The 11722-nt window shown below is 45.6% G+C and overlaps 3 protein-coding genes across 3 annotated transcripts; 1 reads left to right on the top strand and 2 right to left on the bottom strand.

Moving 5' to 3' along the window:
• Positions 1-5850: 5850 nt before the first annotated feature.
• Positions 5851-6439, bottom strand: MELLADRAFT_68032 (uncharacterized protein; the record flags this gene model as incomplete). The annotated part of the gene is made up of 2 exons (XM_007416479.1): positions 5851-5915; positions 5971-6439. The coding sequence occupies 2 exons, from the start codon at positions 6437-6439 to the stop codon at positions 5851-5853; spliced, it is 534 nt and encodes a 177-aa protein (XP_007416541.1).
• A 1459-nt stretch (positions 6440-7898) lies between these two features.
• On the top strand, positions 7899-9021 carry MELLADRAFT_112082 (uncharacterized protein; the record flags this gene model as incomplete). Its single annotated transcript, XM_007416530.1, has 2 exons — positions 7899-8342; positions 8473-9021. The coding sequence occupies 2 exons, from the start codon at positions 7899-7901 to the stop codon at positions 9019-9021; spliced, it is 993 nt and encodes a 330-aa protein (XP_007416592.1).
• Positions 9022-9571: 550 nt separating this feature from the next.
• MELLADRAFT_93804 (uncharacterized protein) lies at positions 9572-10411 on the bottom strand (the record flags this gene model as incomplete). The annotated part of the gene is made up of 3 exons (XM_007416478.1): positions 9572-10048; positions 10143-10211; positions 10280-10411. The coding sequence occupies 3 exons, from the start codon at positions 10409-10411 to the stop codon at positions 9572-9574; spliced, it is 678 nt and encodes a 225-aa protein (XP_007416540.1).
• Between the last annotated feature and the right edge of the window lie 1311 nt (positions 10412-11722).

Here is an 11722-nt window from a genome sequence, read left to right as displayed (position 1 = left end):
AGGATGAGTCTCTCAGTTTGACCGGTTACCAAGTAGGAAGTTTTACCTTCCCAAGTTCCTTGTAACCACTATAAATAACTCTAGCTACTTAGGGTGGTGTGGGGGTAGGCCCCGGTAAGGCAGGCCCCGGGGATAGACGTCTATCTCCGGATTCGGACTGCCTCACCGGGGTGAGAACAAGGAACCCGGGGGGGCTTCTCTTCCCCTAACTCACGGGGGAGAAGAGCCGTGAGCCTGAGAAGCCCCAACCCTCTCTCCGCCGTGAGCCTACCTTCTGGGTACCAGGTACCCCAAACTCTAATTACGTATTGTGTAATTAAAGTTCCCCATCAACACCGCTCCTTCGGCTTTGCCAATCTGGTTTATTTAATTGGAACTCTGGTCCATTTATAACCATCACTCTGTATTCCACGAAATACTCAGACGCACCACTGTCACATGAAATAGTACAACTTCATTTCATGGGGCACTTCCCTTTGTCATCCACCTGCTCCCGAGTCTTGCCGGGGGACCATCGCAGCTCCTTCAACAACAACTTAGTCTTCACCAGCTCTTTCTCCGGGAACTTTCTTAGATAAATCAAGTATGCGTCAGAGGCCCATCTACCACAGCTCTTTATCTCTTCCCTCTGTGCTCCTAGATTCCACCGCAGCGACGCTCCTCCAATTCTAAAGGAATGGCCGTGTAACGCCTGTTTCCTCTTTGACTTCCTCTCATTCCAGATTGACCTAAATTGATTTATGGTAGACTGTTTCCCCAACCGCTTCTTCTTATCCATAACGGTGATTGAGAAAATCTCATCACTGGTCTTCCTTGGTCGGAACGCATACCATGCTTCTAGTGTCGACACAGGATCCAAAACTGATTGTTGACGATGTAAGTAAATCCATTGAATCTCCCCTGGTTTGGCCGTTTTGGCGTTATGAATAGCCAATTTGACATAGGATTTATCTTTCGCCCAGACCAAGTCGTCCCACCTCGGAAGTCTCTTCCTCTCGTTATCAGACAACAGTTCGCCTAGCCTGGCCGTACCCCAAAAGGCCACAAGAGCAACCGTCAACATCACCAGACCAACTTCCCCTCGCTCTGGTAACACCTCAAGCAGAATTACTAGGTCCGAAAGTAGCACCGGGGGCCGTTTCTTCTCCATCTCCAATATCTGAGCTTCGATCATCTTCGTCGCCCTCAACAGCGTCCTTACTGCTCCGTCTACTTGGTTTGGGTAATCCTCATCGTGAAATGTGTGCCAGGCCTTTATGCCTGCAATGTACGCTTTAAGCGTAGTCGACTTTACTGACTCGTCCGTCACCGCTGACTCCACCTCTTTTTTCGATGCCCAAACAACAAATCTCTTGACGAGCGCAGGTGAAATTGGTAGAAGGTCTTTCTTCTCTATTTTGTTTACGACTGCAAACCTATGAAGTTTCACCACCCCTGAGTTATAGCTCTTCAACGTCCCGTCTCCCCAGGCTCCTCTAAGGTAATGCCTCTTTACTTCGTCCTCCATAGAAGTATCGATCCCTAACGCATCCTTCTTGAAAGCTCCGTAGGGGTTTGTCGCCTTCCTCAGGGCTTTAAGTTCGCTCATATTTGAGGTATGCTGTATGTATGAGACAAAAACCTCTCCGTCAGTTTTCTTGTATCTCTTGAACACATCTTTCAAGCTGTCTCCCGGCCACTCACGGATTGACTTTCGGAGGGAAAACTTGTTTAAGGATGAACTTTAGATCTTCTGGAACAACCACCTTCACTTTGTTGAACCACATCAGCTTCCCAAGAAACCCCCTAGACAAGGCATCCGCGTTGTTTCCCTTTGATGTAACTCGTTTCGCTTCTATGTCACAAGCTAGCGTGGTGAGTAATCGTTGGATCTGTTTCCATTCGTCATTGACTCCTCCGTCCTTGGATTTCCGTTTACGGACTGCTGACTGCGAGGTCGTATTGTCAGTCCACACGTAGAACTTCTTCCCTAAAACGTTAACCAATGACCTATCAGCTCTCTCACATGTCTCGTGCTTCATTCATTCATCTGAAGAAACTGACCTCCTACGTGTCTCAATGTGCTTAACATGACCAAACCTAGCCTAATCGTCACAGTCTCTGCCCACGCGATTGACCGCTTACCCTCCAGTAGGTTGAGCGTCTGCCACCCTTTCTCGAACTCAAAGCACGCCCAATTTTGGCCTACTAAAACTCCTATGCCAAACAAAGATGATGCATCACCTACCCAGGCTACTTTGGATGCTTTGGGTGAGGGAATGAGCTGCCGGTAAGTAAAGGCAAAGAGACAATCTCTCCACTCCTCAAGATCCGCCTTCACATAAGTCGGTGTTTTCCTCTTCGCTGCCAAGTTGACCCATTCTTTCAACCATTTATAAAAGGATCGCATGTACGCCTTCATGTGAGGGACAATGTACACCGTGTGCACCAATTTGCCAATCAGACTTTCTACCGTGTCGTAGGACCAGGATGAGTCGGGAACCAGTAAGTCCAGTATGAGCTGCTTCCTTTCTCTCAACTTCTCTTCTGGCAAACGCACTGTGTGGTCCCAAACATTCCATATGAACCCAACATACCTCTGCTCCGACGAGAATTCATGGTTCTTCACCGGATTTGTTTCAACGCCTAAACTATCACTCAACTGTGTGACATCTTCCAGCGACGACAAGTTGACCGGTCTTCTAAGGATCAGGTTATCGTCAACCCACCGAAAGATTTTCGGAAATCCTAGTACCTTTTCCATTATGATTTTCCAGACGTGTGCCGGGGCTCCAAACACACCACAGCTTGCGACGCCTCCAAAACCAACTGCCAGGTCTATCCAAACCCTGCCGTAAAAGTTGATGATACATAAAAACCTCCGTTGGCTAGGATGTCCGGGTAATTGACGGTAAGCTTTTTGCCAGTCGAAAATCGCTGCTTCCCACTCGCCCGGATTTTCTTGAAAGAAGACCGCGACCTTATCAAAATCGTCCCAATAGGTCCCGTAATTCAATTTGTCGACAAACGAGTTTACCAACGGGATGCCCTCCACTTGTTTTGGGAAGGACAGGTCATTCACCATCCTAATTGAGCCGTCCCCATTCACCGCTCCTCCCATAGGGTTTGAGCGAAAGAATCCTAATTGTTTCCTAACTTCCTCGTGAGTAAAGGGACCTACTATGCGTCCAGCTCTCCTTTCCTTTTCCAATGTCAGCTCTATTTGCCTCCTGACTTCCAAGGATGACTTGTGGTTTTCTGGTGTGTACCAGGGTAACCCTTCGATCTCATGTTGGGGTATTCCTAAGCAAAACCCCTCCTTGAAACCCGTCGTGATGTAGTCGATGTCTTCCTCTAAGCCCACCTCCTTCATCAACTTGGCCCATTGTGGAATATTCATCCTGCAGGAAACTGGGGCTGGCCACACGTTTTTCACGGGCACCGCGAAAATTTTTCTCTTCCAAAACGGTAACGGATCCTTCTTGTTGGTACGTGCTTCTTCGTCTCTCTCCGACTCCTGCGAGCTCTCTGACGACTCATCCTGAATCACTTGATGTTCACTCCGCTCAGCTACCAGCTCTCCTTCTATGGGGCTTACGCTCCTCCGCTGAGTGTTTCTCCTGTTACCCGGTGTAACCCCGAATCAATCACTAGCAAGGCAACAACACGCTCTTTTAGATGTTCTTTTCATCACTTAATACAAAATTTTCAACTAACAAATCCAAGCGTACCACCAGCCATGTATTACAATTGTAGATGAAAAAAGGAATCACAAAGAATCGCAAAGCACAACCCAGTCACCATTCGAGAAAATTCAACCGCAGGACGATCCATCAGGCAAATTACAGGATCAAATCAGCCAACACTTCTTCGGACACCCCTTTTCCTATAGACGAAAGGATGCACTCACGTTGTGGCAGTCTCTGCTGGCTGTGACTTTTGCGCTCCCACATTTGTGGTCTGCTTCGTGTTTTTAAACGGCACAAACGGCCTGTTCTGATGGACTGGCGCCGACGTTGCTGGTACCACCTGTGGTTGGACTGTTTTGGACGCATTCTAGGTCAATACGGCACTTCCGTCACATACACCCACTAGTCTCTTACTCACCGACATGCGGCTCCACGAAGTTATTGAACTTGCCACCACGACCCTGGGAGAAATTCTTTCTCATGTAAGGTTTCTTACTACCTGATCCTCTCTTGCCACGTTGACCAGATTGGCCCGACCCTGTAGCTGACTCAACACTTTTTTCCACATAGGACGGCTGTGCGCTTCCCACCAACGCTCTCCCCGTAGAAAAGCTGAATCCGAATTTAACGCCTCCAGGGGCGTAAGGGTTGTCCACGTGCTGTAGGTCTCCAGCTCGATCAGCTTCATGCCTTGCTTGTTTCTCAATTGATGGCTGTAAACCGTTTGGGATCGTGACCTTGTCTTTCACCACCGATTTCCCCTTTACTTTGGACTTGATCAGTTTGCGTCTCCTGAAGATTACTGTTCTAATCTTCAAGTGGTATTGAAGGCCTATCATCCAGCAATTATAGGACTTCTTCAAGTCTGAGACAACTTTCTTATGGGTGACTATATAATCCGCGTATGTGTCCAGGCCATAGATCTCCCTCGCGTATCTTTCTTCTAGATCACACATCTCGATGAAATCGCCATACGTAAGTTGTTTCTCTAGATTCTTCAGATAAGACTTCGACCAATCTGACTTGTCCTTTGTCTTCCTATCCGCCTCATCATCATGATAACTGTCTAGGAGAGACGCCTTGAACAAAGTTAAGGGAACGTAAGAGCGTAGTTTCCTGAACCCTTTATCCCACTTATCCGGTAAATCTGGCAGGTCCGCTGATTCAATACCCTTGATATCGTAATCTAGTTCTGCCTTATTGGCAGCCGACGAGTCGTCCGAGCTCGATTCATCGTCGGAACTAGAGCTTGAGGATTTCTCCGACTCTGAGGATCCGCTAGAACTTTTGCGTCTCTTCTTCTTTGAAGCACTCTTTCTCTTCTTCTTTTTCTTAGGCTTCTGATCAGAGTCTGAGTCGTCCGAAGAAGGTGCCTTCTCCTTCTTCTTTGCCTTTGTCTTCACGACTTCCGGCTCATAATCCAAGGATGGTATGTCCAAGACTTCGATGTCTTTGCTCTGCTTCTTCTTTTTTGACTTCGCTGTTGACTTTTCCGTAGGAGTCAAGCTCCTCCAGGCGTTACCCGATGTAGATGCTATCGGCTGTGCGACATGACATATGCCTCCCATTAGTCTTGCAGTTTATCTCAGAGTCTCAGGTATTTTACTAACCTCAAATGTTCCTGGTATGTTCTCAGCATCCATCTCATGAACTGACTCAACGCCAACTGACGCCCTAACTAAGTGACCAAAGGATTTGTTAAATTCCTTTGCTAACCGAAGCGTCGTCTCCGTATCAGTGCCATCTATTGCTTTCGCCAGCGCGTCCAGCAAGGTCCGACTCTCGGACTGTTTCTTCTTCCCCTTTGCCTCCGGGCCTCTCGACCCTTTTGCTTTAGGAATTAGAGATGGGAGAAACCAAACAAACCAGACGTTAGTCTACTCATCTTCTACTCTAAGGACCACCTCTTTTCCCGCGCTGATAGCTGCTGGACCAATGCTCGTCTAAAGCAACCGTCTTTGATCTGCGCACAGGTCGCAAGATCAACCTCTCGAGTCACTTGGTCTTCACAGGGCGCTTAAAGCTGCACCTGGACCGCAAACCTAGGCGCTAAAAGCTGCAACTAGTCTGCTCCAACTCTAGGCACCAACTAAAAGGATCAACCCGGAGCCTATGCGCTCATGTCGCTATAGTCCACGTCACAGTGACGGCCTCCACGATCTCCTCTTATCCTTCAGGCGCTTTAAGCAGCTCTAGGACCTGTCCCCACATGGACCACGGGCTTGCAGGCCCACTCGGCAGCCGTCGCTAGAAAAAGACGCAACATAGTCAAGTGAAATATAAAAACGAAACCACAACTCACGATGAGAGGAGTTTCTTAGCGGTGAATTCCCTTCCTTTCCACCTTTCTCTCTCAAATCTTCACCAGGGGACTCATCCTTCTTGTCCGGGTTTTGGCTAGGAGCTTCTGAACCCTCTTGGCTACTCTCAACTTCTTCGCTTTCTTCGTCTTCATCGTCGACTCCACTATCGTTCATTTCACCTTTCGCAGTCTGACTAAGAACCTGCTTGACGGTCTTGTTGTGCTGACGTAAGTACTCCTCTTCTTCTTTCGCTCTTGCCTCCTTCCTAGCCTTCTCTCGCTCTGCTTCTAACTTTGCTTTATTCTGGTGGTACACCAGAGTCGCCTTCGCCTGAGCCACCTCTTCAGCTTGTGCCTCCTGTCTACGAGCTTGAGCCTTCTTTCTCTCTTCGACCTCTTCCGCCGCTAATTTGTATTGATGAAGTTTTTCTTTAGCCGCGATGATTTGGTCCCTTCTTGCCATATCCATTTGTAACTTTAGCGATGTAGATAGATCAGAGAAGAAAAAATTTCTACTACTAACTACTGAATGATACGAGAGAAATTTGTAAATGAATAAGAACTTTGATGGAAGAGAAAGCTAGCGCTGAGGGTACCAAGCTGGAAGAAGTGAAAGAAATTTTCTGGCTCTAAAACTCTGTAGGAGTAGAGAGGTGAAAATTTATCTCTCTAGTTGCATTTTGGAATGCTACTCTTCTTCTCGTGGCTACCCGCCCCGAGGCAAAGCTCCGGGTTCCCTTCCCTCACTTCCTACCCCACTCTCCTTCGCAATGGACTATCGAATTACCGTCTCAGGCTTTGGGTAATCGATCATTATCTTCACGTCTTCATTGCGGCAAACAAAACACAATATAGATCTCAAAACAAGTAAAAAAGAAAGTCAGTAAAGGGAAAAGGCCAGAGACACAACATGACATATCAATGGGAACTCAGTGATATAAGTAAGTCTGGTTTGATAGGAGAATCCTACCATCTCTACAACAATTCAATATTGATATTTTCGCGCGTTTTATAATCAAAGAATCATACTTCAATTACCCCAAAGTTCAAACCCTAGCTAGGTCGCCAGCCCCTCCTGAGATCAGACTTCACTGCATTTGCCAAAAATGTTGCGATTTTCTTTCACTACAGGAGATACATCTGTTGTAGAGAGCTGTAATCACAATCATGTAGGTCTCTGGATGTTAGAGGTGCAGAATCATATTCAAAGCCTATAATTCACCGGTGTTGTGATCTCTCGAGATCTGGTGAAATCCAAATATCAGTCGAGCTTCCGAGTTGAACTTGCCCTTATGACTCCGAGGCTGAGCGCACAAATGTCCGCAAGGCCTGATGCGCGGGGATTTGGATGTGCGAGTCTCCTTCGGAAGGCAGCAGTAAATGGCAAGCGGGTGGAAGGGCAATGGTAAATGTTACCAATCTGACAAACTAATCCTTTCCAACACAACTTGAGTTGGATTCCTCACCACCAACGCGTGCTGCAATTGTTAGGTTTGTATCCTGTCTCCGATCCGGCTCGTAATCTGAATACAATTTATGCACACGCGCCATGAACTGAGGACATGACCAGGCATACTTATCGAAACGCCTCGCGGTCAACTTGAACTTAACTCAGTTTTCAAAGGGAAATTCATTACACTGAACATTCTCAACATCCTGAAGAAAAGAAGTCTTTGTACGTTCTTTGACAAGCTTCAATGTGTCAAGCTTAGCCTTTCGTGGTAATTTTGGAGTCAGCTCATTCAGACGCGAATTGAGATACTGAGGGAGATAAGATCTTCTCAAATTGACCAAGCAGTAGCCGATGCTTGACACTATATAAGAAGCTCCCTCGTCGTCTCTTTTGCCCTCATGTTCTTTGAAACTTCGACCTTCGTCAATCCGATAAGCTGAGGATCAGACCGATATTACTCAACCTAGACAGACATATGCAAATGAACCCACCCACACCTACGACTCCAAGACATACCAAGTTGAAAGACAACGAGGCTGTTAGTATAGTTTATTGGCAAAACACACCTCTTCCACTATCCCGTACCTCCAGCTCAAGGTTTGTCAAGCTTCAAGAAAACCAAGTTAGTATAGTAAAACCTCTGAACCCTGTGGTGGAAACAGAAGACTGTAGGAATTTCTTAAATCAGGCTCGACATGAATCCACTATGATTCAGAATTCTTCAAAAGCTTTGGATAGATCACTCAGAGAACAAAAACGACTGCGAGATCGACGTCCTTCGAATGTTAAAACAGAACAAGCAAATTGCACCAATCCACCTTTGGTCACAAAAGTTAATCCTGAGATAATAGCTGGGCTTGATGCTCTGCTACTTCGTGTGAAAGAGAAAGATAAGGCTACAAATCTCAAGGCTATTCAGGTAGGTCTTGATTTGATTCTACATGCATGGTTTTCAATTCATCAAGTTTCAATTCTATGCTAATCAAGCTTTGACTTTTCGCATTTCTGTCCTTCTCCATCTCCACCTGAAATTGTTGGTCTTTGATCAGGATAACAAAAGAGCACAACCTTTACCTAAATCCAGTTCTATCCTTCATCGTCATGTCCCTACAAAAGACACAATTTCTAGCACTCCCACTATTCAAAGTAAAATGAAACTGATTTCTAAACCTGGTCTCAACTCTAATCGAAGCCCATTAGAAGCTTCTTCTAGTCGTTCAAGTCAATCTGTGCCACAAAAAACAAACAATCAACTATCGCGTAAATTGAAGGCAACGTCTTACAATATTTCATCTGATGCTACGAGATCTAACATGCAACATACTAATCATACTTCATTGACGAATCCTAAGAGTGTGCATTCCAAAACACTCTCGTCAACTGGAGTGGGAGATAATCATAAGAAGGTTTTGATCAACTCACCTCACGTACGTGTCAGTACCAAAAAGACCACCACGACTTCTACTACTATAGCTACTACCACGACGACGACGACTACCACGACGACTAGAAGGTCTGCAGTATTGCATCACCATGAATCAGATTTATTGTTAAGCGGACTTGGTCCCGATGATTTGATTTGGAACTCGGATGAATGATTTGGTCTGGAAAGATAAATAAACCATGAAGTTATATTTGTGTATCTGACACGACTTTGAATTATAAAGGTGGATGATTTTTCCATAAATCAATATAGCATTTAATCTTTACCAATATAATGATTCATCTACCCATTTCAGTAAATGATAATCTGATAATTTCTAGATGCATTAACTTGAGGGGACTGATCTTGCTACACAGACTTGGATGTAAAGCCGGCTCTAGTGCTTTGGTACATAAGCCTACTTGTGAGGTGATGACCAACTTCGATGCTCAAAACTTTAACCATCAACTGAAATTCCTTGACTTATCCACATATTTCCCTTGTCACAATACCGCACAAACAATAAGCAACCACTCATCTCAAAATGACTTTCTATTCTCTATGATCCGTATTTCAGTCGGGTAGATTCAGTCGGGTAACAGAAACGTTTTCTTGCATGAAAGCTAGTGTCGTGTTAGAAAGTACAAATGTAAAGAAATTAACCTGTACAACAATACACAAAGCGTGCCACGACTATATAATACCGAGCAAAGTCCTTTTCATCTTTATCTCTTGACTCGCCTTTTCCCTTTGGTGCCTTTATCAAGTTTCACACTTGAGTTCCTTTCTGGTTCGTTCATTGATCCTTGAGTGTTTCCTGATTTCTCCTTAGGTTTGCGAGTCTTGGGGACTGATACCTCTTTGGTATGTTGCCGTTGCGGCGGGCAGTAATCTGAACGTTTCTTACGAGGTAACCAGCGCTCTGGGTCAGGAGCAGGCCGAGAGGGGTCAAGTGGCTTCTTCATCTTAGGCGTGGAAGGAGGTTTCGCAGGTTGGTTGGGAATCGCCACGCCTGTTGCTTTGATGGGCTTAGTTGGTTGAAAATCAGGATGAGATTGAAAAAAGGATGAGGTGACTGGTGTAGACTCGAGTCTATCGAGATCAATTGAGGTAAGAAGAGAGGGAGCGGCAATGGTCTCGAACTGCAACCGCCGTCGGACATTAGCTAGATTGACAGTCAGGTCTTGGTATTCTGGGTGAGTCTGGAACAAGAGAGCGCAGCATCAATATGGTGACCATACTGGACTATTGGTAGGCCATTCTTGACCATGTCAGTGGAATGGATAGACTGCTTACTGGGTCCGAATCCACGAGTAGGTCCTCATAATGATCCTTGGCTTCCTCATACCGCTCAAGTCGAGAGAGCTAGATAGCTGTTGGTCAGGTTTCCACGCTTGTGTTTAGCCATACATCGGAATACGAAGGTGACTCACAATTTGGGCCTCCAGTAATGTTTTAATACGTTTTCCAGACGGATCAAGTTCCTCATCGATGTTTGAGAGTAGATTCCAGGCTCCTGTGATATCAGATGTCTTATAAAGACAATAACACTGGACTAATCGCATCTCTGGAGAATCTAGCTCTTTTCCTTGCTGACTGAGAAGAAACTCAAGTGCTTCATGATGTCGATCCAAAGATACGAGAAGTTTAGCCTTTGTCTCCTTTACTGTGGTATCCTGGGGATCTGTGAAAAGAACTGAAAAGCGGTAGAATGATTAAGTGATGATTGATAAACTGATTACTGGTAGTTTCGTACTTTGATTGACTGTCTTAAACGCATTCAAATGAAAACCTTTTTCCAGTTGGTGAAAAAGCCTAGCAAAGCGCTGCCGACGAATATCCTCTGCATTCTTCGAGATTGGTGTTCTAGTTTTCTTTTTTCGAGTATGAGTCTTAACCACTTTATTCTTTGGCATCTCCTATCGCTTATCGTTGTTTGAAGTTTGAATAAACTTGATCGTCTTGAAGTTGTGAATGATGATCGAAAGCAGCATAAAGAATACGCACGGTGATACCGATCAGTTTAACTTTCACAGACTTTCCGTGCCCCCACCGCGCACATCGCATCAGTCGCACTCAAAAATCTGGGATGGGTGCGTGCACCAAGTATCGTACAACAACTTCTGGCACCGCGGCATGTTTTTCCATAAAGAGCAGCAAAATTCAAAGAAGACTTCTGTCATTTGCGCTTGAAAGGAAGGCACTGTGTCAGAAGGGAAGAAGTCAAAACCCTGACCAAGCCTAGTTGGTAGTTTGGAAAGGATCCTTCACAGGAATCAAGGGGGCAGGTAATATGCATCATGAGCTGCGGCCACAGCACACATACATATGTAATATGCATGCCTGTGTCTGTAGAAATGATACGCCTGGAATAATTTGAGAAGTGAGCTCCACAAGTGTCAAGAAGTGCCATCCAGAAGTGGCTCCAGAAGTGGCTCCAGAAGTTTCTTCAGTGACACTCCCGGAGCTTCTCCATGATCATTCTAATAAATCTTGTTCTGAGGCACTGGCAATATGTGTGATCAGAAGATTTTCTACTGGGTATGGTTTTACAGGCACTGTCCATAATCATGTATATGTAAACTTAACAAAGTCCCACGCTCGCGCATCCTCGCGAGGCGTCGAGCAAGGGACTTACGCCAAATGTGTACGCTCCAAAACCTCAGAGATTTGGGTTTGGCAGGGAGCTTGCTTCAAGGCCTTATACCGTTTTCCACACCGAGGATTTGGGTATAGTCCAAAGGAAAAAGTTGAGCCCCTGCCTCTTCCGCATAATGTACATATTTTTTTCCCGAGGAAAGTGCTTCCCTCTTGCCTAAAATGTGCATCAAATATTGGCTCTTAACAGAGGATTACACATGGAACCTCTCTCTCGA

Source organism: Melampsora larici-populina, assembly GCF_000204055.1.
Source record: "Melampsora larici-populina 98AG31 unplaced genomic scaffold MELLAscaffold_61, whole genome shotgun sequence".
Taxonomy (NCBI): Eukaryota; Fungi; Basidiomycota; class Pucciniomycetes; order Pucciniales; family Melampsoraceae; genus Melampsora; species Melampsora laricis-populina.
Note: the sequence above shows the minus strand (reverse complement) of the source record. Positions and strands in the feature narration are given on the sequence as shown.